The sequence below is a fragment of the Manis javanica genome, chromosome X (genome assembly GCF_040802235.1).
Source record: "Manis javanica isolate MJ-LG chromosome X, MJ_LKY, whole genome shotgun sequence".
NCBI classification, from domain to species: Eukaryota; Metazoa; Chordata; class Mammalia; order Pholidota; family Manidae; genus Manis; species Manis javanica.
In genome coordinates, this window is record NC_133174.1 from 60,557,711 (window position 1) to 60,584,224 (window position 26,514).

General features: G+C 41.9%; 1 protein-coding gene across 1 annotated transcript in view; it reads left to right on the plus strand.

Annotated features, from left to right (window-relative positions):
- Positions 1-401: 401 nt before the first annotated feature.
- DMRTC1B (DMRT like family C1B) overlaps positions 402-26,514 on the plus strand; it is a 64,320-nt gene continuing 38,207 nt past the window's right edge. Inside the window, 5 exon segments of the mRNA XM_017681333.3 lie at positions 402-616; positions 699-853; positions 1,486-1,622; positions 2,148-2,233; positions 2,235-2,290. Coding sequence (XP_017536822.3) covers positions 402-616; positions 699-853; positions 1,486-1,622; positions 2,148-2,233; positions 2,235-2,290 — 649 coding nt within the window.

Consider the following 26,514-nt stretch of genomic DNA (forward strand, 5'->3'; position numbering starts at 1 on the left):
GACAGTTGTGGAAGTGGATGCGGGGAATAATAGTTGTGTATAGCAGAGTGCAGGATGATACATGAGAGAGTAGTAATTGTTGAGGGGGGCACAAGGGTGCATGTGTATGCCTGAAGAAAGGGGGGTCTCTGTGGAGTGAAGGTAAGCAAAGAGAATAATAATTGGATTGCAAGTGTACAGGATCCATGCCAAGAGTTTCATGGAACAAGGCTAATGCGTGAGTGGGGCTTCCTGGGAAGGAGGCTACATGAGCAAGAAGGGAGGGTGCAAACTGATATCAGCAGTGAGCAGGCTGAAGAAGAGTCCAGTCACCTCAGATGGGCTGTTCCAAGGGCAGAGGAAGCACTTCGAGGGTAGGGGATCATGTGGCCATTGTGACCTCCACTCCTGGCTCTAGAACCATGGATCCCGATGAAATGCCTGCTGTGCCCTTTTGCCCCTCCAACTCCACCACTGGGCGTGAGGCTGCAGCCCCATGCGGGACTGACCTTGGCCCCAGAAGAGCTATAAGACACTGTGCCCACTGCCACAACCACGGAATCACTGACCAAGTCAAGGATGAGGAGCACTCTTGCCTCTTTGAGGCCTGCGAGTGTCACAAGGATGCCCTCTTCTCGTGAGTATGGTGTCTGACAAGGGCAGGGGAGTGGGCCTCCTTTAAATGTGACTGACTTGAGATGTACAATCCTCCACTTTAGGGAGAATCCTATGGTCTTGCCTGCCGAGAGTGCCTTGAAGACGGAGCAAGGGCACCTAAAGAGGCACCTGCCTCAAGGGCTGTTAAGGAGTGGGGCCACCTCTCCCAAGGCTCACAGCCCTGTGAAGAAATTGGCCGTCCAAGGAGGAGCCTTCAGTGAGTGTCGCTGTCCAGGGAGGGAGCCTGGGTTTCAGTGCAGGGAGCCTGAGTAGCTCTGTCGCCAGTCCTACCTCTGAATTTTTATATGGCCTTGGGTGTTACTTCTCAGGCCTTGGCTTCCCCAACTCTGTTATCTACCAAGAGTTGGTGGGAAGTGGAGATCTGGGGAGGTCAAAGAGGCCCATGGTGAGATGAGAACTCAGATTGGGGGTGAGGTAGAGTTGGGTGGGGTCAGTGGGAAAGGCTCACCTAAGCTGTCCCCAGTCTCTCACATCTGGGGAGGAGAACATCATGCCCCAGCTGGAGGCCCACCCCTGTGCAACTGCCTGGGGAAGTAAGGAGAGTCTGGGGCCAGTGGGAGAGGATCCCACCTCAGCCACCACCCAGACCCCTTCCTCTGTGTCCTGAAGTCCTGGGTTCCATCTCTAACCCTACTGCAACTCGCCATGTGACCTTGGGGAGAAAGTACTTCTGGGCCAGTTGCAAGGTGACAAGTAGGACAGGCTGGTCTTCAAGGTCATTTCAGCTCTGACATCCTGGGCTCCTATCCCAGTCACAAAACATGCCCATGTCTCCTCCCCATGGCTGGCCTGGTACCTGACTCCAACCTATGCTCTCTGCTCCTGCAGGAAAGCTCCCAGGGTACTCTGCTGACAGACCATACCCCAGAATCTTTGTCTCCATCCTGGACTCCAGCAGCCTTGAAGATGCAACTGACAATTTCTCTTTCCAGGGCTTCCCTGAGGCCTCCTGCACTGCCCAGCAGGTGAGTTGAGTGAGGAGGACCATGGTGCTAGTTGTGTATTGTGTTTGGGTGCCCAACTTTGTGCCTGATGCCATGGGAGATAGATGAGGAAGTGGAGGCAGTGGCAGATGAGCAGGAGGAGGAGGAGCAGGAACAGGAGGATGTGGAAGAGGAGAAGGAGGGGAGGAGAAGGCGGCATCTCATACTCCCACATCCAAATATTACAAATGCCTGCCCCTCTCTATCTACTGGTAGTACGTGTCTGTCAGAGGCTTTAATCTCCTGGCCTCTTCTTTGCTTCCAGATGCTCAACTCTGATCCTCCAGCTTTGTGCCAACCTTGACCCTCTTCTACTGCAGCCACAGATTCTGGGAAAATAGTGGAGTCCTGAACCCTGGCAGGGGCAGAGCTCAGTGAATGGGAAGAGCAGAAGGCCCAGGGATGGGTGGGGCCTTCAGTGGAACTGGGGACTGAAGGGGCACTTGTCACACAAGGGGGGAGGTGTGCGTTCTCAGCTCCCATTCTCTCACACCCTTTCCTTTGCAGGCTCCCAAAGCTTGTGAGCAGGCCTCGGTTTCTGCCTCAGAGTGGTGGCAGAAGCTGGAGGTGGCTGAGGCTCTGCTGAGTCTGAAACTCTCCCCAAGCCCCTTCTGGCTCCACTTTGCTGTTCCATCCCTGCATCGCACCGGGTAGCCTGGTTCTGGAAAGAGAACACAGGGTGGGGATAGTTGGGAAATGGGAGGGCTTTGTGGTAAGCAGGGCCTAACTGGGGACACACAGTCTCCTTGGTCTGATGATGCCGGAGATGGCAGCTGATGGTTGCTCAGTGAATCATTAGTTTATCAAGCTTTGTGCTCAACAGCAAATGTCCAGCACCCTGATGTCAAGAAACAAGGAAACTGAGGCCCTGAGAGTGGCAGTGACTTTCCCCAGGGCATGCAGCATATCATGTGCAAAGCAGGTGTCCTGACTCCCAACCCAGAGCTTGCTACCCAGCCCCCCGCAAGTCTGCTGTGGTCTGGGGAGGACATACACATAGGTGATAAGAGCCTAGTCTGGAAGGAGATCTGGTCCCTGCCTTCAGGGAGCTTCCAGTTAAGGTGTAGAGCCTGGGCACTTTCACAAGTTGTGTTCTTGACTAAATCTCAACGATGAGCCTGGAGAGGAAGGACTGGAGGTAGTCCCAGGAGAGACAGATACCTGGGGAGGCTGAGCAGAAAGGCTGGGCACCCCCAGACCACAATGGTGGATGGGGTATGGTGTGTGAATGAAGCAGCAACCCTGGAGGGGTTGAGAAGGAGTGAGGCTAGAGAGGCTGCCAATCAAGAGGTCTGGCATGCTAGACCAGCAACTGTGGGTCGTGAGGAGCCAGGGACTGTCTGAGCCAAGGAGGAGAGTATTCAAAGGCCCTGGGCTTGATGAAGAGGAATGCGGTGGTTGTGATGGAGGGACTGGAGCAGGCAAGCATTGAGGTGGGCAGATCAGCAAGGAAGAGCTCTGTGCAAGAGTCCAGGCGACAAAGCCTCGATTGGATGGAATGTAAAGGAGGGAAGAGCAGGGAGGGGAAATGGATGTGACCTGGCCCTGACCCCTTCCTCTCTGTCTACAGCTCCTCCTGCTGAAAATAGAGGACTCCAGAGTCCTAGCCACTCTATCCAACCCAGTCTGGCCAGCTCCATTTCACTGCCTAAAGGACATCTGGGGTGCATCTCCCTCTTGAGTTAGAAGCTCAGAGGACGAGGCCTCTATGCACAAGAGTAGTGCCTGTCTATGCATTTGCACAACGTTTAGTGTGCAAAATGCTTAACATCTTTTTTAAGCCGCATGTGCTTTTGTAAGCTTTCATACCTTTTTTATCACATGGGGGAAGTTCCTTGGCTGAGGGCAGATATTCTTGTGCCTGCATCTCAGAATCCCTTGGAGCCTGGAGCTGTTCATGTTTCTGATAAAAAACAGGTTGTAGGGAGGATCACGGGGAGATGGCGGCATGAGTAGTTCAGAGGAAATCTCCTCCCCAAAACATATATGTTTATGAAAATACAATAAATACAACTATTCCTAAAAGAGACACCAGAGGATGCAGTACAACAGCCAGGATACATCTACATCTTTGAGAACTCAACATCACACGAAGGGGGTAAGATACAAGCCGTGGCCAGGCGGGACCTGAACGCTCCCCCACCCCAGGACCCGGTGGGAAGAAAGGAGTCAGAACGGGGAGGGAGTGAAAGCCTAGGACTGCTAAACAACCAGCTCTAGAAATCCGCACCCGGAGCACAGGTACAAGGTGCACGGGGTGCTGGATATTAGAGAAATGGTAAAGCAAAACCTGTGGGCAGGTCCCCACAACCGGCGCCCCTGAGACAAAAGAAAAGCGAGTGCTTTCTGCAAGTCTTAAAGAGACAGGGACCCCATAGCTGGACAAAGTCATCCCGGCACACTGAGCCAGCGGCTGGGAATCCTGGGGAACCTTAGGCGCCCTAAACCCTGGAGAGGCAGCGCAGCTCTGAAGACCCTCACAGCACTAAGCAGCCTGCCAGTCGTTCCTCCAACTGGCGCGGACCCCGACACACCGGCCCAGTAGCAGGAGAGTGGTAGCATGTGCCAGGGGCGGCCATGCTGGAAGGGGCCGGGAGCAGATCGCATGCACCAACAGTGCCAGAGGAGACCAGGAGAGGCTTCTGCGAGCCCACAGTGGCGGCAACCAAACAGCCCGGGCATGGCTTGCGCGCACTGGCGGCAGTGGAGCCAGAGGAGCCCAGTACAGGCCTGCGCGGGAGAGCCCCGCACGCACCTGCAGCGGAGCCAGAGGGAGCAGGTGTGCTCCCAGCAGCCAACTGAAATCCCAGCCCAACGCACAGCTGCCCAGGCCAGACCCAAAGGCCGCTGCTGGCACACAGCTGCCCGGCAGGGGTGCTGCTTTCACAGAGGAGTGCACCTGGCATGCCTGCCACTCCCCGCAGGGCTGTGCACTGCTCTGACGGAGACCCCTCCCACAGAAGCTTAGGGGACTAATCTGGTGGCTGCTCCAGGAGTGCGGGTAACCTCCACAGGCAGTGGAGAAGGGCAAGGCATCCAGCAAGCAGGAAAGGACTTTCTTCTCCCAGCTGACACACCCACAACCTGCCTACAGCCACCACTATCACCATGAAAAGGCAAAAAAATTTAGTCCAGTCCAAAATAGTTCAGACAACACCTGAGAGAAGAATTGCAGAAAAAGACCTAACCAGTCCCCCCAAAAAAGAATTCAAAATAAAAATCATAAACATGCTGACAGAGCTGCAGAGAAATATGCAAGAGCTAAGGGATGAAGTCCAGAGGGAGATCACAGACATCCGGAGGGAGATTACAGAAGTGAAACAAACTCTGGAAGGATTTATAAGCAGAATGGATAAGACGCAAGAGGCCATTGATGGAATAGAAACCAGAGAACAGAAACGCATAGAAGCTGATGCAGAGAGAGATAAAAGGATCTCCAGGAATGAAACAATATTAAGAGAACTGTGTGACCAATCCAAAAGGAACAATATCCACATTATAGGGGTACCAGAAGAGGAAGAGAGAGAAAAAGGGATAGAAAGTGTGTTTGAAGAAAAGTTGCTGAGAACTTCCCCAAACTGGGGGAGGAAATAGTTGCTCAGACTACAGAGGCACACAGAACTCCCGAGAGACGAGACCCAAACAGGACAACACCAAGACACATAATAATTAAAATGGCAAAGATCAAGGACAAGGACAGAGTATTAAAAGCAGCCAGAGAGAGCAAAAAGGTCACCTACAAAGGAAAACCCATCAGGCTGTCATCAGACTTCTCAACAGAGACCTTACAGGCCAGAAGAGAATGGCATGATATATTTAATGCAATGAAACAGAAGGGCCTTGAACCAAGGATACTGTATCCAGCACGATTATCATGTAAATATGAAGGAGGGGTTAAACAATTCCCAGACAAGCAAAAATTGAGGGAATTTACCACCCACAATCCACCTCTACAGGGTATCTTAGAGGGACTGCTCTAGATGGGAGCACTTCTAAAAAGAGCACACAACAAAACACCCAACATATGAAGAATGGAGGAGGAGGAATAAGAAGGGAGAGAAATAATCATCAGACTGTGTTTATAATAGCTCAATATGGGAGTTAAGTTAGATGGTAAGGTAGTAAACAAGCTAACCCTGAATCTTTGGTGACCACAAATCTAAAGCCTGCAATGGCAATAAGTACATATCTTTCAATAATCACCCTAAATGTAAATGGAATGAAGGCACCAATCAAAAGACACACAGTAATAGAACGGATAAAAAAGCCAGACCGATCTATATGCTGCTTACAAGAGACTCACCGCAAACCCAAAGACATGCACAGATTAAAAGCCAAGGGATGGAAAAAGATATTTCATGCAAACAACAGAGAGAGAAAAGCAGGTGTTGCAATACTAGTATCAGACAAAATAGACTTCAAAATAAAGAAAGTAATAAGAGATAAAGAAGGACATTACATAATGATAAAGGGCTCAGTCCAACAAGAGGATATAACCATTATAAACATATATGCACCCAATACAGGAGCACCAATATATGTGAAACAAATACTAACAGAATTAAAGGAGGAAATAGAATGCAATGCATTCATTTTGGGAGACTTTAACACACCACTCACTCCAAAGGACAGATCCACCAGACAGAAAATAAGTAAGGACTCAGAGGTACTGAAAAAAAACAGAAGAACAGATGGACCAAATAGACATCTATAGAACTCTACATCCAAAAGCAACAGGATACACATTCTTCTCAAGTGCACATGGAACATTCTCCAGAATAGAGCACATGCTAGGCCACAAAAAGAACCTCAGTAAATTAAAAAAGACTGAAATCCTACCAACCAACTTTTCAGACCACAAAGGTATAAAACTAGAAATAAATTGTACAAAGAAAGCAAAAAGGCTCACAAACACATGGAGGCTTAACAACATGCTCCTAAATAATCAATGGATCAACGACCAAATTAAAATGGAGATCCAGCAATATATGGAAACAAATGACAACAACAACACAAAGCTCCAACTTTTGTGGGACACAGCAAAAGCAGTCTTAAGAGGAAAATATATAGCAATCCAGGCATATTTAAAGAAGGAAGAACAATCCCAAATGAATAGTCTAATGTCACAATTATCGAAACTGGAAAAAGAAGAACAAATGAGGCCCAAGGTGAGCAGATGGAGGGACATAAAAAACATCAGAGAAGAAATAAATAAAATTGGGAAGAATAAAACAATAGAAAAAAATCAATGAAACCAAGAGCTGGTACTTTGAGAAAATGAACAAAATAGATAAGCCTCTAGCCAGACTTATTAAGAGAAAAAGAGAGTCAACACACATCAACAGAATCAGAAACGAGAAAGGAAAAATCAGGAAGGACCCCACAGAGATACAAAAAATTATTAGAGAATACTATGAAAACCTATATGCTAACAAGCTGGGAAACCTAGGAGAAATGGACAACTTCCTAGAAAAATACAACCTTCCAAGACTGACCTAGAAAGAAACAGGAAATCTAAACAGGCCAATTACCAGCAACAAAATTGAAGCAGTAATCAAAAACCTACCCAAGAACAAACCCCCTGGGCCAGATGGATTTACCTCGGACACACAGACACACAGAGAAGACATAATACCCATTCTCCTTAAAGTTTTCCAAAAAATAGAAGAGGAGGGAATACTCCCAAACTCAGTCTATGAAGCCAACATCACCCTAATACCAAAACCAGGCAAAGACCCCACCAAAAAAGAAAACTACAGACCAATATCCCTGATGTACGTAGATGCAAAAATGCTCAACAAAATATTAGCAAACCGAATTCAAAAATACATCAAGAGGATCATACACCATGACCAACTGGGATTCATCCGAGGGATGCAAGGATGGTGCAACATTCGAAAATCCATCAACATCATCCACCACATCAGCAAAAAGAAAGACAAAAACCACATGATCATCTCCATAGATGCTGAAAAAGCATTCGACAAAATTCAACATCCATTCATGATAAAAACTCTCAACACAATGGGCATAGAGGGCAAGCACCTCAACATAATAAAGGCCATATATGATAAACCCACAGCTAACATCATACTGAACAGCGAGAGGCAGAAAGCTTTTCCTCTGAGATCGGGAACAAGACAGGGATGCCCACTCACCCCACTGTTATTCAACATAGTGCTGGAGGTCCTAGCCATGGCAATCAGACAAAACAAAGAAATACAAGGAATCCAGATTGGTAAAGAAGAAGTCAAAGTGTCACTATTTGCAGATGACATGATATTGTACATAAAAATCCCTAAAGGCTCCACTGCAAAACTACCAGAACTAATATCGGAATTCAGCAAAGTTGCAGGATACAAAATTAACAGACAGAAATCTCTAGCTTTCCTATACACTAACAATGAACCAATAGAAAGAGAAATCAGGAAAACAATTCCATTCACAATTGCATCCAAAAGAATAAAATACCTAGGAATAAACCTAACCAAGGAAGTGAAAGACCTATACCCTGAGAACTATAAGACACTCTTAAGAGAAATTAAAGAGGTCACTAACAAATGGAAACTCATCCCATGCTTCTGGCTAGGAAGAATTAATATCATCAAAATGGCCATCCTGCCCGAAGCAATATACAGATCTGATGCAGTCCCTATCAAATTACCAACAGCATTCTTTAATGAACCAGAACAAATACTTCAAAAATTCATATGGAACCGCCAAAGACCCCGAATAGCCAAAGCAATCCTGAGACGGAAGAATAAAGTGGGGGGGATCTCACTCCCCAACTTCAAACTCTACTACAAAGCCACAGTAATCAAGAAAATTTGGTAGTGGCACAAGAAGAGAGCCACAGACCAGTGGAACAGAATGGAGACTCCAGACATTAACCCAAACATATATGAGGCCAATTAATACATGATAAAGGAGCCATGGACATACAATGGGGAAATGACAGTCTCTTCATCAGATGGTGCTGGCAAAACTGGACAGCTACATGTAAGAGAATGAAACTGGATCACTGTCTAACCCCATACACAAAAGTAAATTCGAAATGGATCAAAGACCTGAATGTAAGTCATGAAACCATAAAACTTTTAGAAAAAAACATAGGCAAAAATCTCATGGACATAAACATGAGTGACTTCTTCATGAACATATCTCCCTGGGCAAGGGAAACAAAGGCAAAAATGAACAAGTGGGAGTGTATCAAGCTAAAAAACTTCTGTACAGCAAAGGACACCATCAATAGAACAAAAAGGTATCCTTCAGGATGGGAGAATATATTCATAAATGACAGATCTGATAAAGGACTGACATCCAAAATATATAAAGAGCTCACACACTTCAACAAATGAAAAGCAAGTAATCCAATTAAGAAATGGGCAGAGGAGCTGAATAGACAGTTCTCTAAAGAAGAAATCCAGATGGCCAACAGGCACATGAAAAGATGTTCCACATCGCTGATCATCAGAGAAATGCAATTTAAAACCACAATGAGGTATCACCTCACACCAGTAAGGATTGCCATCATCGAAAAGACAAACAACAACAGATGTGGGCAAGGTTGTGGAGAAAGGGGAATCCTCCTACACTGCTGGTGGGAATGTAAATTAGTTCAACCATTGGGGAAAGCAGTATGGAGGTTCCTCAGAATGCTCAAAATAGAAATACCATTTGACCCAGGTATTCCACTTCGAGGAATTTGCCCTAAGAATGCAGCACTCCAGTTTGAAAAAGACAGATGCACCTCTATGTTTATTGCTGCACTATTTACAATAGCCAAGATATGGAAGCAACCTAAATATCCGTCAGTAGATGAATGGATAAAGAAGATGTGGTACATATACACAATGGAATATTACTCAGCCATAAGAAAAAAACAGATCCTACCATTCACAACAACATGGATGGAGCTAGAGGGTATTATGCTCCGTGAAATAAGCCAGGCGGAGAAAGACAAGTACCAAATGATTTCACTCATATGTGGAGTATAAGAACAAAGGAAAACTGAAGGAACAAAACAGCAGCAGAATCACAGAACCCAAGAATGGACTAACAGTTACCAAACGGAAAGGGACTGGGGAGGATGGGTGGGAAGGGAGGGATAAGGGCAGGGAAAAAGAAAGAGGACATTACAATTAGCATGTATAGTGGGTGGGGGGCACGGGGAGGGCTGTTCAACACAGAGAAGTCAAGTAGTGATTTTACAGCATCTTACTACACAGAAGGACAGTGACTATGAAGGGGTATGTAGGGGGGACTTGGTGAAGGGGGAGCCTAGTAAACATAATGTTCTCCATGTAATTGTAGATTAATGATACCAAAGAAAAAAATAAAACAGGTTGTACAAGCCAAGCCAATCAGTCTCTAAATAGGGCTGTGTGAGTTCATTCATTCATATGCCACAGTTTCTCTTTGACTTGTGATTGCTAGCATACCGGTGCACTCATGCCCATATCCATGCATATGGAAATATGAGGATGCTTTCATTTTGGTTCTAAGTTTGTGTGTGTGAACAGATAATAAACCCTTGTTGTTGTAAGCCACTGAGATACAGGAGTTGTTTGTTACCACAGTATAATCTAGACCATCCTGACTCTAACAGACTTGTTCAATTCACTTCTCAAAGTGAGAGCAGACTTGTGACATAATCTTTAGCAAATTTTAACAATGTATCTTTTAGATTGATTCCTAGATGTACTGTTGCTGACTAAGGGCAAAAACACATGTAATCTTGTCCATTACTGTCAAATTTCCCTCTATGAAGGTTGTACCTATTGCCTTTTCTCCATAAATGTATGAGAGTGCAAGTTTTCCCTGAGCTTCACCAGGAGCGTTGCCAGACTTTTGAATTTTGCCAATCTGGTAGGTGATAAATGGTGTATCAGTGTATTTTTAAACTTGCATTTATCTTAATGTGTGCAAGACTCATGTCATTTTCTTTTGGATAAGACCCATTCCTGTTTTCTTTCTTCTCCTGCATGGCCAATTGATATTTCTTGCCCAGTTTCTATAGGGTCTTTGGTTTTTTTCTTCTTTTCAGAAAAGCTCTTTATATCCTACAAATGTACTAACTAGGGCATTTGCCCCCCTTTCTATGATTAAAGTTGCAGATATTTTCTCACAGTTGTGCACAACCAATTTTCCCAGGGTCGTTTTTAATGTGCTCATGGTATTGAAAAAAACTTTTTTGCCATTAAAATCATTTTATGTTTATGCAGCCAACTTTATCAATATTTTAACTCATTTTTTCTGGATTAACACTCTTAGTTAAGAGATTTTTCCTCATTTTTACAGCCAAAAAGGGAAAATTTCTTCTGGTATTTATATGGTTTTGTATTTTACATTCTAAAGTTTGATCTATTTGGACTTTTATTTAAAAAACTTTTTAGGAATGCTGTTTGTAATTTTTAGTTTAATTTATGATTGAATTTCATTCCTTTTTGTTTGTTAAGGTTTTAACTATTTTTTCATTTTTTATTGATGCATACTTGATAAGCAATATTATATTTCTCTGAGTTGTACAACATAGTTATTCAACTATTACACAAATTAAAAGTTTCTCACCATCAGTGCAGTTATTTTATGCCATCGTGTGAGGATGTTACAATATTACCTGTTGTGTGGTGTGAGGAAGAGATCCGGTGATTCCAAAATCATTTGTTTAGAAGTGCATCATGGGAGTGACTTCAGGAAGAGGGCAAACAGGAAGCTACAGGCCCTCCTTCCACTCAGAGAGACATTGTGTTAACAGCATGAGCAAAAATAACTCTGTGAGAACTCTAGAACCTAGTTGAGAAGCTACAGCACCCAAGCTATTGGAAAACCAAGAAGCAAATCCAGCAAAATTGGCAGGAAGATTTGTGGTGTTTGGAGGTCTGTTTGTGGTCCTCCCCTTATGATGCATACCATGGAGCAACTAGAAGGAAGACCCCATTTGGGGTCCCTGCAGGGAAAGGGAAAAAATAGATTGGACTGTGCATTCAATGTCTTGATTGTCCAAACGTTGTCTGAGGGACTGGTTTCTGTCTTGCCTGACTCATAGCACTGAGAGGACTGGTGCTAGGATTTGGAAGCTGCTGACAACAGAGGCTGGCAGCACATTTGAGAAGACTCAGGGAGGAAGCAAGAGATCAGAACGTTTTAGTTGTCTTCGAACCTCCATCTGGGGTGATTGGTGAAGGTCTTCAACTATACAAAGCCAGATTCAAAGACTGGGAGAGGCAGCTGTTTTTTCAAAACATCCAAATTCCAGCAAAATATTACTAGACATTCAAAGAAACAGATAAACATGTCCCACCCACTCAAAGGAACAAAATAAAACTTCCAGAAACTAACCCTAAGGAAATTCAGATCTGTAAGCTGCCTAACAAAGAATTTAAAATAACTGTCATAAGCCAAAGCATTCTTGAGAAAGAACAAAGCTGTGTGTATATCACCCCACCTGATTTCAAACCATACTACAAAGCTACAGTAATAAAAACAGTATGATAGTGGCACAAGACCAGATACATAAATTAATAGAATAGACTACAGAGCCCATAAATAAACCCATAACTATGTAGTTAATTAATATATGACAAGGGAGTTAAGACTATGCAATGGGGAAGAGACAGTCTCTTTAATGAGTGGGATTGGAAAAACTGAAAAAAATACATGCAAAAAATGAAACTGGATCACTGACACCATATCCAAAAATAAACTCAAAATGAATTAAAGACCTAAATATAAACTGAAACTCCTAGAAGAAAACACAAACATGCACTCTTGGACATCAGCATTAGTAGGTTCTTTTTTGGTTTTTGGTACCTATCTCCCCAGGCAAGAGAAACAAAAGCAAAAATAAACAAGTGGTACTACATCAACCAGAAAGCTGCTACACAGCAAAGGACACCACCAACAAAACAAAGGGCAACCTACTATATGGTAGAATATGTTTTCAAATGATGTATCTAATAAGGGGATAATATCCAAAGTGTATAAAGAACTCGTACAACTCATCACACAAATGAAACAAATAATCCAATTTAAAAATGGGCAGAAGCTCTGAATAGACATTTTTCCAAAGGAGAGATACAGATGGCAAGAGACACATGAAAAGATGCTCCACATCACTAATCATCAGGGAAATGCAAATCAAAACCACAATGATATATCATCTCACATCAGTCAGAGTAGCTAATATAAGCAGGACAAGAATGTGGAGAAGAGTGAACACACATAAACTGCTGGTAGGATTGTAAATTGGTATAGCCACTATGGAAAGCAGGATGCGGGTATTTCTAAAAACAGAAATACCATATGACCCAGAAATTCTGAAAATTTACCTGAAGAAACCAAAACCCTTAATTCAAAAAGATTTGTGCATTCTTCCAATTAGCACACACAATATAGGTAGGTCACGGGGAAGGCAGTATAGAACAGAGAAGACAAGTAATGACTCTATAGCATCTTACTACGCTGATGGACAGTGGTTGCTGATGGACAGTGTAGGGGTGGACATGATAATATGGGTGAATGTTGAAACCACAATCATGTGAAACCTTCATAAGATTGTATATCAATGATACCTTAATTAAAAAAAGAGAATCAATGCATAGTTTAATGATAAAAAAGATATATGTGTTCTAGCATTTATCGTAGCATTACTTATAATAGCTAAAATGTGGAAGCAACCTAAATGTCCGTCGATGGATGAATGTAAAAAATTTGGTACATATATACAATGGAGTATTTACTCAGCCACCAAAATGAATGAAATCTGACCATTTGCAACAACATGGCTGGACCTAAAAGGTAATATGCTGAGTGAAATAAGTCAGACAGAGAAAGACAAATACCAATACCATATGATCTCACTTATATTTGGAATCTAAAAAAAAACAAAACAAAAAAACCCCAGAAAATAGACTCATAGACATGGGGAACAGACTGGTGGTTGATATGGGGAGGTGAAGTAGGTAAGGAGGAAAAAATTAAGTAGTGAGAAGGTTTGATAGCTTGATCTGGGTGATGGTTACATCAGTGTATACACGTGTCAAAATTCATTGACATGTATCTCAGTAAAAAAGTAACTGTCATAAAGATGCTCAAAGAACTGAAAGACAACAAAGTAAGGAAAATAATGCATGAATAAAAAGAGAATATTTACAAAAATGGAAAGTACAAAGGAATTTCTGGAGCTGAAGAGCACAATAACAGCAGAAAATTTCATTAGAGCAATTCAACAGCAGGCTTGAATAAGAATAGAGAGAAGAAAGAATAAGTGAATTTGAAGATGGTTCGTCTGAAATCATTGAGTGAGAGGAAGAGAGTGTAAAGAGAATAAAGAGAAAAGTGGCTATGGGATGCTATCAAGCAGACTAATATACACATTACGCAGTTCTGAAGGAGAAAGGAGAAAGTTTATTTGAAGAAATAATGACGGAAAGCTTTCCAGGTCTGAGGAAAGAAATGGACACACAAATTCAGAAAGCCTCAACAATTTGAAGTAGGATAAGTCCAAAAAGAACCACAGTGAGAAACATGATAATCAAACTGTCTAAAGTCAAAGCCATAGAGAGAATCCTGAGAGCAACAATAGAAGAGCAATTTGTCACATACAAGGGAGCTTCCATAAGATTATGAGTGGACTTTTCAGCAGAAACTTTGTATGCCAGAAATGAGTGAATGATATTATATTCAAAGTGCTGAAAGAAGAAACTGTCAACCAAGAATACTGTATTTGGCAAAACTTCCCTAAAAAGTGAAGGAGAAACTAAGACTGCTGAGATAAAGAAAAGCTTAAGGATCTCATTACCACTAAACCTGGTCTTAACTAGAAATGATGAAGGAAGTCTTTTAAGTTTAAACAGAAGGATTTAGAGAGCATCATTAAGCCATATGAAAATGTTTATTTTGTAAAGGTAAATACAGAGAGAAATATAATAACCTGTGCTATTATGATTTTGGCATATAAAATTTAAATGACAAAACCAGGAAACCTTATGTTAATGGGTACCTGATACCTAAAGATTCAGTCTCTGAGATCGGTAACATAAATGATGGTGGAGAAGTAAATGAATAAAGATTTTGTAGGCAATAGAAGTTAAGTTGTTATCAGTTTAAAATAGATTGCTATAGCCTTAAAATATTATGTAATTACAATATAACCACAAAGCAATGTAGAGTATACACAATAATAAGTAAGGATGGAATCAAATCATATCCCTACAAAAATATCAGTAAAGCATAAAGGAAGGCAGAAGGGAGGGAAAGAAGGGACAAAAAAAACTACAAGACATGCAGAAAACAATGAGCAAAATGGCAGTAGAAAGGCCTTCCCCGTCAGTAATTACAGTGAATGTAAATGGATTAAACACACCAATCAAAAGACATAGAATGGCTGGATGGATAAAAAAAGACAGGATCCAACTATATGCTGTCTACATGAGACTCATTTTGGATATAAGGACACACATAGGCTGAGAGTGAGATGATGAAAGAATATGTTCCTTGCAAATAGTAACCAAAAGAAAGCAGGGGTGGCTACACTAATATCAGACAAAAGAGACTTTAAATAAAGAACTCTTACAAGAGACAAAGAAGGATATCATATAATGATAAAGGGGTCAATTCACCAAGAAGACATAAAAGTTATAAATATTTATGTACCAAACCTTAGAGCTTCTAAATATATAAAGAAAAATTTTACAGACTTGAAGGGGAAAATAGACAGTAACACAACAATAGTAGGAGACATCAATACCCGACCTTTGTTAATGAATAGAACAACCAGACAGATGATCAATTTGGAAATACCAGACTTACAGAACAGTATAAGACAATCGAGCCTAACAGGCATGTACAGAACCCTCCATCCAACAGCAGAATACACATTTTACTCAACTGTGCATGGAACATTCTCCAGGAGAGACTACATATTGGTCCTCAAAACAAGTTGTAAGAAATTGGAGAAGATTGAAATCATACAAATTCTCTGTTTTAATGACCATGGAATGAAAGCAGAATTCAACAGCAGAAGGATAACTAGAAAATCCAGAAATATGTGGAAATTAAACAACATACTCTTAAGCAACCAATAAATCAAACAAGTCATAAGAGAAATTAGAAAATACCTTGAGACAAATGAGTATGAAAACACACCATTCCAAAACCCATGGGATGCAGCAAGAGTGCTAAGAGGGAAGATTATAGTTATAAATGCATATATCAGAAAGGAGGACTGAATTCAAACCAACTTAATTATGCATTTCAAGAAACCAGAAAAATAACATAACAGCTACAACAAAAGCCCAAAGGTAGCAGAGGGAAGGAAAAAAACAAAGACTAAAGCAGAAATAAAAAAAATAGAGAATAGAAGAATATCAATGAAATTGAGTTGATTTTTTTTTGAGAGGGCATCTCTCATATTTATTGATCAAATGGTTGTTAACAACAATAAAATTCAGTATGGGGGGGTCAATGCTCAATGTACAATCATTAATCCATCTCAAGCCTAATTCTCATCAGTCTCCAATCTTCTGAAGCATAACGGACAAGTTCTTACATGGTGAACGAATTCTTACATAGTGAATAAATTCTTACATGGTGAACAGTACAAGGGCATTCATCACAGAAACTTTCGGTTTTGATCACGCATTATGACCCATAAACAATCAGGTCAAATATGAATATTCATTTGATTTTTGTACTTGATTTATATGTGGATCCCACATTTCTCCCTCTATTATTATTATTATTTTTATTTTTAATAAAATGCTGAAGTGGTAGGTAGATGCAAGATAAAGGTAGAAAACATAGTTTAGTGCTGTAAGAGGGCAAATGTAGATGATCAGATGATCAGGTGTGTGCCTATGGACTAAGTATTAATCCAGGCTAGACAAGGGCAGCAAGACATCCACGGATGCAGAAGATTTCTCTCAAAGCAGGGGGGGTGAGGTTCGGAGCCTCACCTCTGTTGATCCCCAAATTCTCACCTGATGGCCCCCCTGCGACTGTGCCTGTCTTAGGTTGTTCCTCCCTTGAGGAATCTTACCCGTCTCTGGCTAACCAGCCATCTTCCGGGGCCATACAGGGAAATGTAAAGTTGGTAAGTGAGAGAGAAGCCATATTGTTTGAAAAGGTTAGCTCTTTACTTCTTTGCAGATTTATGCCCTGTGGCTTCTATGCCCAGCACTTGTCTCGAGGTATCTTTACCACCTGGAGGAATTATGATACTCGGTAAATTCGATATGAGGCACAAATTCTATTTAAAGGTTGTAATTAGGAAGGAAGAAGAAAAGCTATAGAGGTAGCATATGGAAGGAAATATGGGAGGATTGATTATTTCTTTGACATATCTTCTTGTAGAGTACCTTAAGTATGTATAGGTTTTAAACTACTAACTAATTTTCACACACATATTAACATAATAGGAGTACGGTGACATAAACAAAGCAAATCTATAATTACCATCCATCTCCAGTGAAGCCAAGAAAACCATTTAGGCACCCTAGGCATTTGTGAAAATTTATCTATGATATGATGGATATTGTCCAACTGTGCTTGAACAATCAGACAAATTAAAGCAGCCCATTTCTGGGATCTGTTCACATCCCATATGTTCTTTTAACTGTAGATAGTCTATAGTCATGAGATTTTGGAGTGCTACAACTTGCACCCCTCCCAACTCCTGGTTGAGTTCCAACAGTACAGATCTGGTCAAATTCGTTGTCTCACTGTATGCACATGCCAGCCTAGACATCTCCCTCCTCATTCCTATGGCAAGTCCAGGAGACGGTGGGCTGGATGCAGCCACAACCGCAGCATCGTCCGGATCCCTGTGGAGGCTTTTTGATGATCATCCCCCTGGCACAAGTCCTCCAGAGAGTGCTGATGCCAGAAGCTCCTCCTCATATCGTATCTTAGTTCATTTCCTGGGTATCCAAGCTAGGCCTTGATCTTCTGCATAGAAATAAACAGACCCTTTGCCCACATTTTGACATGCCCTCTATATCACTGTGCAGAACTCATTGGAGGTCAGCACACAGTAACTGCTTTTTTTTTTTTTTTTTAAGAGAAAGGAATATTATCAGAAAAGAGTTCCTCCATAGCTGATCATCTGACACCCTTTAAGTGATCAACATTAAGGACATTTAAAGCATGCGTTGATCTTTGATTTACCAATAGTTTTATCCTATCAAGGAGTAATCCCCCTTTTCTTTCTTTCTTTCTTCCTTTTTTTTTTTCTTTAAATTTTTAATCTACACTTACATGAAGAATACTATGTATACTATGCTCTCCCCTATATCAGGTCCCCCCTAACAACCACATTACGGTTACTGTCCATCAGCTTAGCAAAATGTTGTGGAGTCACTACTTGTCCTCTCTGTGTTGTGCAGCCCACCCTCCCCTTTCTCCCTCCCCCCCATGCATGCTAATCTTAATAACCCCCCTTTTTCTTACCCCCCCTTATCCCTCCCTGCCCACCCATCCTCCCTAGTTCCTTTCCCTTTGGTACCTGTTAGTCCATTTTTGGGTTCTGTAATTCCGCTGCTGTTTTGTTCCTTCAGTTTTTCCTTTGTTCCTATTCTCCTCAGATGAGTGAAATCATTTGGTATTTCTCTTTCTCCGCTTGGCTTATTTCACTGAGCATAATACTCTCCAGCTCCACCCATGTTGCTGCAAATGGTTGGATTTTTCCACTTCTTATGGCTGAGTAGTATTCCATTGTGTATATGTACCACATCTTCTTTATCCATTCATCTACCCATGGACATTTAGGTTGCTTCCAATTCTTGGCTATTGTAAATAGTGCTGCAATAAACATAGGGGTGCATCTGTCTTTCTCAAACTTGATTGCTGCGTTCTTAGGGTAAATTCCTAGGAGTGGAATTCCTGGGTCAAATGGTAGGTCTGTTTTGAGCATTTTGATGAACCTCCATACTGCTTTCCACAATGGTTGAACTAATTTACATTCCCACCAGCAGTGTAGGAGGGTTCCCCTTTCTCCACAGCCTCGCCAACATTTGTTGTTGTTTGTCTTTTGGATGTCAGCTATCCTTACTGGTGTGAGGTGATACCTCATTGTAGTTTTAATTTGCATTTCTCTGATAATTAGCAATGTGGAGCATCTTTTGATGTGTCTGTTGGCCATCTGTATTTCTTTTTTAGAGAACTGTCTGTTCAGTTCCTCTGCCCATTTTTTAATTGGGTTATTTGTTTTTTGTTTGTTGAGGCGTGTGAGCTCTTTATATATTCTGGACGTCAAGCCTTTATCGGATCTGTCATTTTCAAATATATTCTCCCATACTGTAGGATTCCTTTTTGTTCTATTGATGGTGTGTTTTGCTGTATAGAAGCTTTTCAGCCTAATGTAGTCCCATTTGCTCATTTTTGCTGTTGTTTTCCTTGCCCGGGGAGATATGTTCAAGAAGAGGTCACTCATGTTTATGTCTAAGAGGTTTTTGCCTATGTTTTTTTCCAAGAGTTTAATGGTTTCATGACTTACATTCAGGTCTTTGATCCATTTTGAGTTTACCTTTGTATATGGGGTTAGACAATTGTCTAGTTTCACTCTCCTACATGTAGCTGTCCAGTTTTGCCAGCTCCATCTGTTGAAGAGACTGTCATTTTGCCATTGTATGTCCAAGGCTCCTTTATCAAATATTAATTGACCATTTATGTTTGGGTTAATTTCTGGTGTCTCTAATCTGTTCCACTGGTCTGTGGCTCTGTTCTTGTGCCAGGTCCAAATTGTCTTGATTACTATGGCTTTGTAGTAGAGCTTGAAGTTGGGGAGTGAGATCCCTCCTACTTTATTCTTCTTTTTCAGGATTGCTTTGGCTATTCGGGGTCTTTGGTGTTTCCATATGAATTTTTGAATTATTTGTTCCAATTCATTGAAGAATGTTGCTGGTAATTTGATAGGGATTGCATCAAATCTGTATATTGCTTTGGGCAGGATGGCCATTTTGATTTTATTCATTCTTCCTAAACAGGAGCATGGGATGAGTTTCCATCTGTTAGTGTCCCCTTTAATTTCTCTTAAGAGTGACTTGTAGTTTTCAGAATAAGTCTTTCACTTCTTTGGTTAGGTTTATTCCTAGGTATTTTATTCTTTTTAATGCAATGGTGAATGGAATTGTTTTCCTGATTTCTCTTTCTATTGATTCATTGTTAGTATATAGGAAAGCTACAGATTTCTGTGTGTTAATTTTGTATCCTGCAACTTTGCTGTATTCCGATATCAGTTCTAGTAGTTTTGGAGTGGAGTCTTCAGGGTTTTTTATGTACAGTATCATATCATCTGCAAATAGTGACAGTTTAACTTCTTCTTTACCAATCTGGATTCCTTATATTTCTTTGTTTTGTCTGATTGCCGTGGCTAGGACCTCCAGTACTATGTTAAATAACAGTGGGGAGAGTGGGCATCCCTGTCTGGTTCCCGATCTCAGAGGAAATGCTTTCAGCTTCTCGCTGTTCAGTATAATGCTGGCTGCGGGTTTATCATATATGGCCTTTATTATGTTGAGGTACTTGCCCTCTATTCCTATTTTGCTGAGAGTTTTTATCATGAATGGATGTTGAATTTTGTCAAATGCTTTTTCAGCATCTATGGAGATGACCATGTGGTTTTTGTCTTTCTTTTTGTTGATGTGGTGGATGATGTTGATGGATTTTCGAATGTTGTACCATCCTTGCATCCCTGGGATGAACCCCACTTGGTCATGGTGTATGATCCTTTTGATATACTGTTGAATTCTGTTTGCTAATATTTCATTGAGTATTTTTGCATCTACATTCATCAGGGATATTGGTCTGTAATTTTCTTTTTTGGTGGGGTCTTTGCCTGGTTTTGGTATTAGGGTGATGTTGGCTTCATAGAATGAGTTTGGGAGTATTCCCTCTTCTTCTATTTTTTGGAACACTTTAAGGAGAATGGGTATTATGTCTTCTGTGTGTGTCTGATAAAATTCCGAGGTAAATCCGTCCGGCCCCGGGGTTTTGTTCTTGGGTAGTTTTTTGATTACTGTTTCAATTTCTTTGCTCATAATTGGTTTGTTTAACTTTTGTGTTTCTTCCTTGGTAAGTCTTGGGAGGTTGTATTTTTCTAGGAAGTTGTCCATTTCTTCTAGGTTTTCCAGCTTGTTGGCATATAGGTTTTCATAGTAGTCTTTAATAATTCTTGGTATTTCTGTGGAGTCTGTCGTGATTTTTCCATTCTCATTTCTGATTATGTTGATTTGTGTTGATTCTCTTTTTCTCTTAATAAGTTGGGCTAGAGGCTTATCTATTTTGTTTATTTTCTCGAAGAACCAGCTCTTGGTTTCGTTGATTTTTGCTATTGTTTTATTCTTCTCTATTTTGTTTATTTCTTCTCTGATCTTTATTATGTCCCTCCTTCTGCTGACTTTAGGCCTCATTTGTTCTTCTTTTTCCAGTTTTGATAATTGTGATGTTAGACTATTCATTTGGGATTGTTCTTCCTTCTTCAAGTGTGCCTGGATTGCTATATACTTTCCTCTTAAGACTGCTTTCGCTGCGTCCCACAGAAGTTGGGGCTTAGTGTTGTTGTCATTTGTTTCTATATATTCCGTGATCCCTATTTTGATTGGTTCATTGATCCATTGATTATTTAGTAGCATGTTGTTAAGCCCCCATGTGTTTGTGAGCCTTTTTGTTTTCTTTGTAGAATTTATTTCTACTTTTATACCTTTGTGGTCTGAAAAATTGGTCGGTAGAATTTCAATATTTTGGAATTTACTGAGGCTCTTTTTGTGAGCTAGTATGTGGTCTATTCTGGAGAATGTTCCATGTGCACTTGAGAAGAATGTATATCCTGTTGCTTTTGGATGTAGAGTTCTATAGATGTCTATTAGGTCCATCTGTTCTAGTGTGTTGTTCAGTGCCTGTGTGTCCTTACTTATTTTCTTCCCAGTGGATCTATCCTTTGGGGTGAGTGGTGTATTGAAGTCTCCTAAAATGAATGCATTGCAGTCTATTTTCCTGTTTAGTTCTGTTAGTATTTGTTTCACATATGCTTGTGCTCCTGTATTGGGTGCATATATATTTAGAATGGTTATATCCTCTTGTTGGACTGAGCCCTTTATCATTATGTAGTATCCTTCTTTATCTCTTGTTACTTTCTGTGTTTTGAAGTCTATTTTGTCTGATATTAGTACTGCAACCCCTGCTTTCTTCTCACTGTTGTTTGCCTGAAATATGATTTTCCATCCCTTGACTTTTAGTCTATGCTTATCTTTGGGTTTAAGGTGAGTTTCTTGTAAGGAGCATATAGATGGGTCTTGCTTTTTTATGCATTCTATTACTCTATGTCTTTTGATTGGTGCATTAAGTCCATTTACATTTAGGGTGACTATTGAGAGATATGTACTTATTGCCATTTCAGGCTTTAGATTCGTGGTTACCAAAGGTTCAAGGTTAGCTTCTTTAGTATCTTACTGCCTAACTTAGCTCGCTTATTGAGCTGTTATACACACTGTCTGGAGATTCTTTTCTTCTCTCCCTTCTTATTCGTCCTCCTCCCTTCTTCATATGTTGGGTGTTTTTTTCTGTGCTCTTTTTAGGGGTGCTCCCATCTAGAGCAGTCCCTGTAGGATGCCCTGTAGAGGTGGTTTGTAGGAAGCAAATTCCCTCAGCTTTTGCTTGTCTGGGAATATTTTAATCCCGAATTCATATTTAAATGATAGTCGTCCTGGATACAGTATCCTTGGTTCAAGGCCCTTCTGTTTCATTGCATTAAGTATATCATGCCATTCTCTTCTGGCCTGTAGGGTTTCTGTCGAGAAGTCTGATGTTAGCCTGATGGGTTTTCCTTTATAGGTGACCTTTTTCTCTCTAGCTGCCTTTAAAACTCTTTCCTTGTCCTTGATGCTTGCCATTTTAATTACTATGTGTCTTGGTGTTGTCCTCCTTGGATCCTTTCTGTTGGGGTTCCTGTGTAATTCCATGGTCTGTTCGATTATTTCCTCCCCCAGATTGGGGAAGTTTTCAGCAATTACTTCTTCAAAGAGACTTTCTATCCCTTTTCCTCTTTCTTCTTCTTCTGGTATCCCTATAATATGAATATTATTCCTTTTGGCTTGGTCACATAGTTCTCTTAGTGTTGTTTCATTCCTGGAGATCCTTTTATCTCTCTCTATGTCAGCTTCTATACGTTCCTGTTCTCTGGCTTCTATTCCTTCAATGGCCTCTTGCATCTTGTCCATTCTGCTTATAAATCCTTCCAGGGATTGTTTCACTTCTGTGATCTCCTTCCTGACTTCATCCCACTGCTCTTGCATTTTTCTCTGCATCTCATCCCATTGCTCTTGCATTTTTCTCTGCATCTCTGTCAGCATGTTCATGATTTTTATTTTGAATTCTTTTTCAGGAGGACTGGTTAGGTCTGTCTCCTTCTCAGGTGTTGTCTCTGTGATCTTTGTCTGCCTGTAGTTTTGCCTTTTCATGGTGATAGAGATAGTTTGCAGAGCTGGTACAAGTGACAGCTGGGAGAGCTTTCCTTCTTGTTGGTTTGTGGCCTTCCTCTCCTGGGAGAATAGTGACCTCTAGTGGCTTGTGCTGGGCAGCTGTGTGCAGACAGGGCTTCTGCTTCCTGCCCAGTTGCTATGGGGTTTATGTCCGCTGTTGCTGTGGGCGTGGCCTGGCTGGGGCTGCTCCTCCAAAATGGTGGAGCCCCATTGGAGGGGGAGAGGCCGGGAGGCTATTTATCTCCATAAGGGGCCTCTGTGCTTCCTGCTGCCCAGGGGCTTAGAGTGCCCAGAGATCCCCAGATTCCCTGCCTCTGGTCTAAGTGACCTGTCCTGCCCCTTTAAGACTTCCAAAAAGCACTCTCCAAACCAAAACAACAACAGCAACAATGAGAGAGGGAACAGAAAAAAAAAAAAAAAAGGAAAAAACACGCAATTTTTTTTTTTTGTCCTCAGGCGCCGGTCCCAGGCACCCGCTCACTGGTGCTGCTGCCCTGTTTCCCTAGCACCAGTGTCCCTGTCCCTTCAAGGCTTCCAAAAAGCACCCACCCACCGGTCTTGCAGGGAAAAACGCACGATATTCTTTGTCCTCAGGCACCGGTCCAAGGAACCCGCTCAGCAGTCCCACCGCCCTGCCTCCCTAGCACTGGGGCCCCTGTCCCTTTAAGGATTCCAAAAAGCACTCGCCAAAAAGAGGGAAAAAAAGGGGAAAAACGCGCGATTTCCTCCGTCCTCAGGTGCCGGTCTCAGGCACCTGCCCACCGGTCCCGCAGGGAAAAACGCGGGATATTCTTTGTCCTCAGGCACCGGTCCCAGGCACCCGCTCACCAGTCCTGCTGCCCTGCCTCCCTAGCACCGGGGTCCCTGTCCCTTTAAGGCTTCCAAAAAGCACTTGCCAAAGAGAGAAAAAAAAAGGGGAAAAACGCACGATTTCCTCCGTCCTCAGGCCCCGGTCTCAGGCACCCGCCCACCGGTCCCGCAGGGAAAAATGCGGGATAATCTTTGTCCTCAGGCGCCGGTGCCAGTCACCCGCTCATCGGTCCCGCCACCCTGCCTCCCTAGCAACGGTGGCCCTGTCCCTTTAAGACTTCCAAAAAGCACTCGCCAAAAAAAAAACCACTGAGGTTTCTTTCCACCCGCTGGGAGCCGGGGGGAGGGGCGCTCGGGTCCCACCGGGCCGGGGCTTGTATCTTACCCCCTTCTCAAGGCGCTGGGTTCTTGCAGGTGTGGGTGTGGTCTGGATGTTGTCCTGTGTCCTGTGGTCTCTCTTTTAGGAAGATTTTTCTTTGTTATATTTTCATAGCTCTATGTGTTTTTTGGAGGAGATTTCCACTGCTCTACTCACGCCACCATCCTGGCTCCCCCTTGAGTTGATTTTTTTAAGATGAAAAAATTGACAAACTTGGCTAGACTAAGAATAAAAAAGTCTCCAATTACCAAAATCAGATATAAAGGAGGATACATTACAAATGATGCCACAGAAATAAAAAGAATTGTAAGACAATACTATGGAAAACTGTAGGTCAATAAATTGGGTAACCTAGAAGTGGCACGTTCCTAAAACACACAACCTACCAAGATTGAGTCAAGGAGAAATAGAAAATCTAAACAGACCAATTACAAATAAGGAGACTGAATGACTAATATAAAACCTGCCAACGAAGAAAATCCCAGGACCAGATGGCTTCAGTAATTCTACCAATCATTTAAGAACAATTAATGCCAATCCTTCTCAAACTCTGCCAAAAGCAGTGGAGGAGGGAACACTTCCAAATTCATTTTAAAAGGCCACCATTACCCTATAACCAAAGCCAGATAAGGGCATCACAAGAAAAGAAAATTACAAGCCAATATCCTTGATGAATATAGATTGAAACACTCTCAGCAAAATACTAGTAAACCAAACTCAACAGCACACGAAAAGGATCATACACCATGATCAAGTGGGATTTATTCCTGTAATGCAAGGATGATTCAACATACAAAAATCAATGTAATACACCACATTAACAGAATGAAGAATGAAAACCACATGATCATCTCAACTGATGGAGCAAAAGCATTTGACAAAATTCATCATCCATTCATGATAAAAACTCTCAAAGAATCGGGTGTAGAAGGAGCATACCTCCACATAATGGCCACAGCTAACATCATACTTAATGGTGAAGGTTGAAAGGTTTTACCCTAAGGTCAAATACAGGACCTCTCACCCCTCTTATTCAACATTGTCATGGAAGGCCTAGCCAGACCAATCAGCCAAGGAAAAGAAAAAAAGACACCAGAATCATAAAGGAAGAAGTAAAATCATCTGTTTGTGGATGATGTGATCTTATGTGCAGAAAACCCTAAAGACTCCACCAAGAAAACAGTTAGTTGTAGGATACAAAATCAGCATACATAAATCAACTGGTTTTCTAAAGACTGAAAATGAACTGAGGAAGAAACAAAGAACACAGATAAGACAGCAATTTCTACCAATAATGATAGAAAGTATGGGAAAATATACCTAGAAAATGTAAAGAACATACGTCAAATCACAATGAAAGTTTAATAGTGGTAAAGATTTTGTTATATTTTTCTTGTTTCCTCTGTTTCCCAGAGTTTATGTCATGCACGTTTATTTAATGCAATAAGAAATAGATGAATATATATGCAGAAAAGTGTGTTTCAAACTCTGGTTCACAGATTCTGCTTTTAACTATGATCACTATCTAAATGGACTAGTCTCTCCCACTCCACTATCACACATAGGATCTGAAAGCCACACTCCATCTCCACACTTTTGTATGGCAACTGCTGGTTTAATCAGAGCACCCTCCTTGCCATACATACCTCATTCCCAGGAACCATATCAGCAGGACAGAAGGGAAAGCCTAAATAGGTCCCTTGGAGTGATGGCACCAGGATGATTACTTCTGTCCTCAACGTTCCTTCAGGACTCTGGAATCCCAGATTCCAAGGGCAGGGAAGAGTTTCTACATCCTCAGCTCTGATACTGTCTTCTATTCTAAATTTGCCTTGGCCCGCTGTAGGCAGCTGGCTTTAGAAGAAATATTTTTCCTTGAGTCTGCTGCTTCCACCTCTGCCCAAAACCTGAACTCTCTTAATCACTCACTTTGGCTAACACAGTACTGTGGCATCATTAATTTTCTCCTCTTTCCCCCATTACACTGCAAGGTCCTCAAGTCAAGCAAAGTGATCATTTGTTGTAAGACTTTTCATATCATACACTATCCCAGTGTAACAGACAGGTGGTCATGCAGGGGTGCAGAGCGAGCCAAAGGACCTGCCTTCCTGTTTGTCAGAGGACCATTCTGTCACCTCCTTTCTGCCCCCACCTTGAATGTCTTTTTTAACTTCAAGGACATCACCTCCATGACCCTGAGTGTTACGCT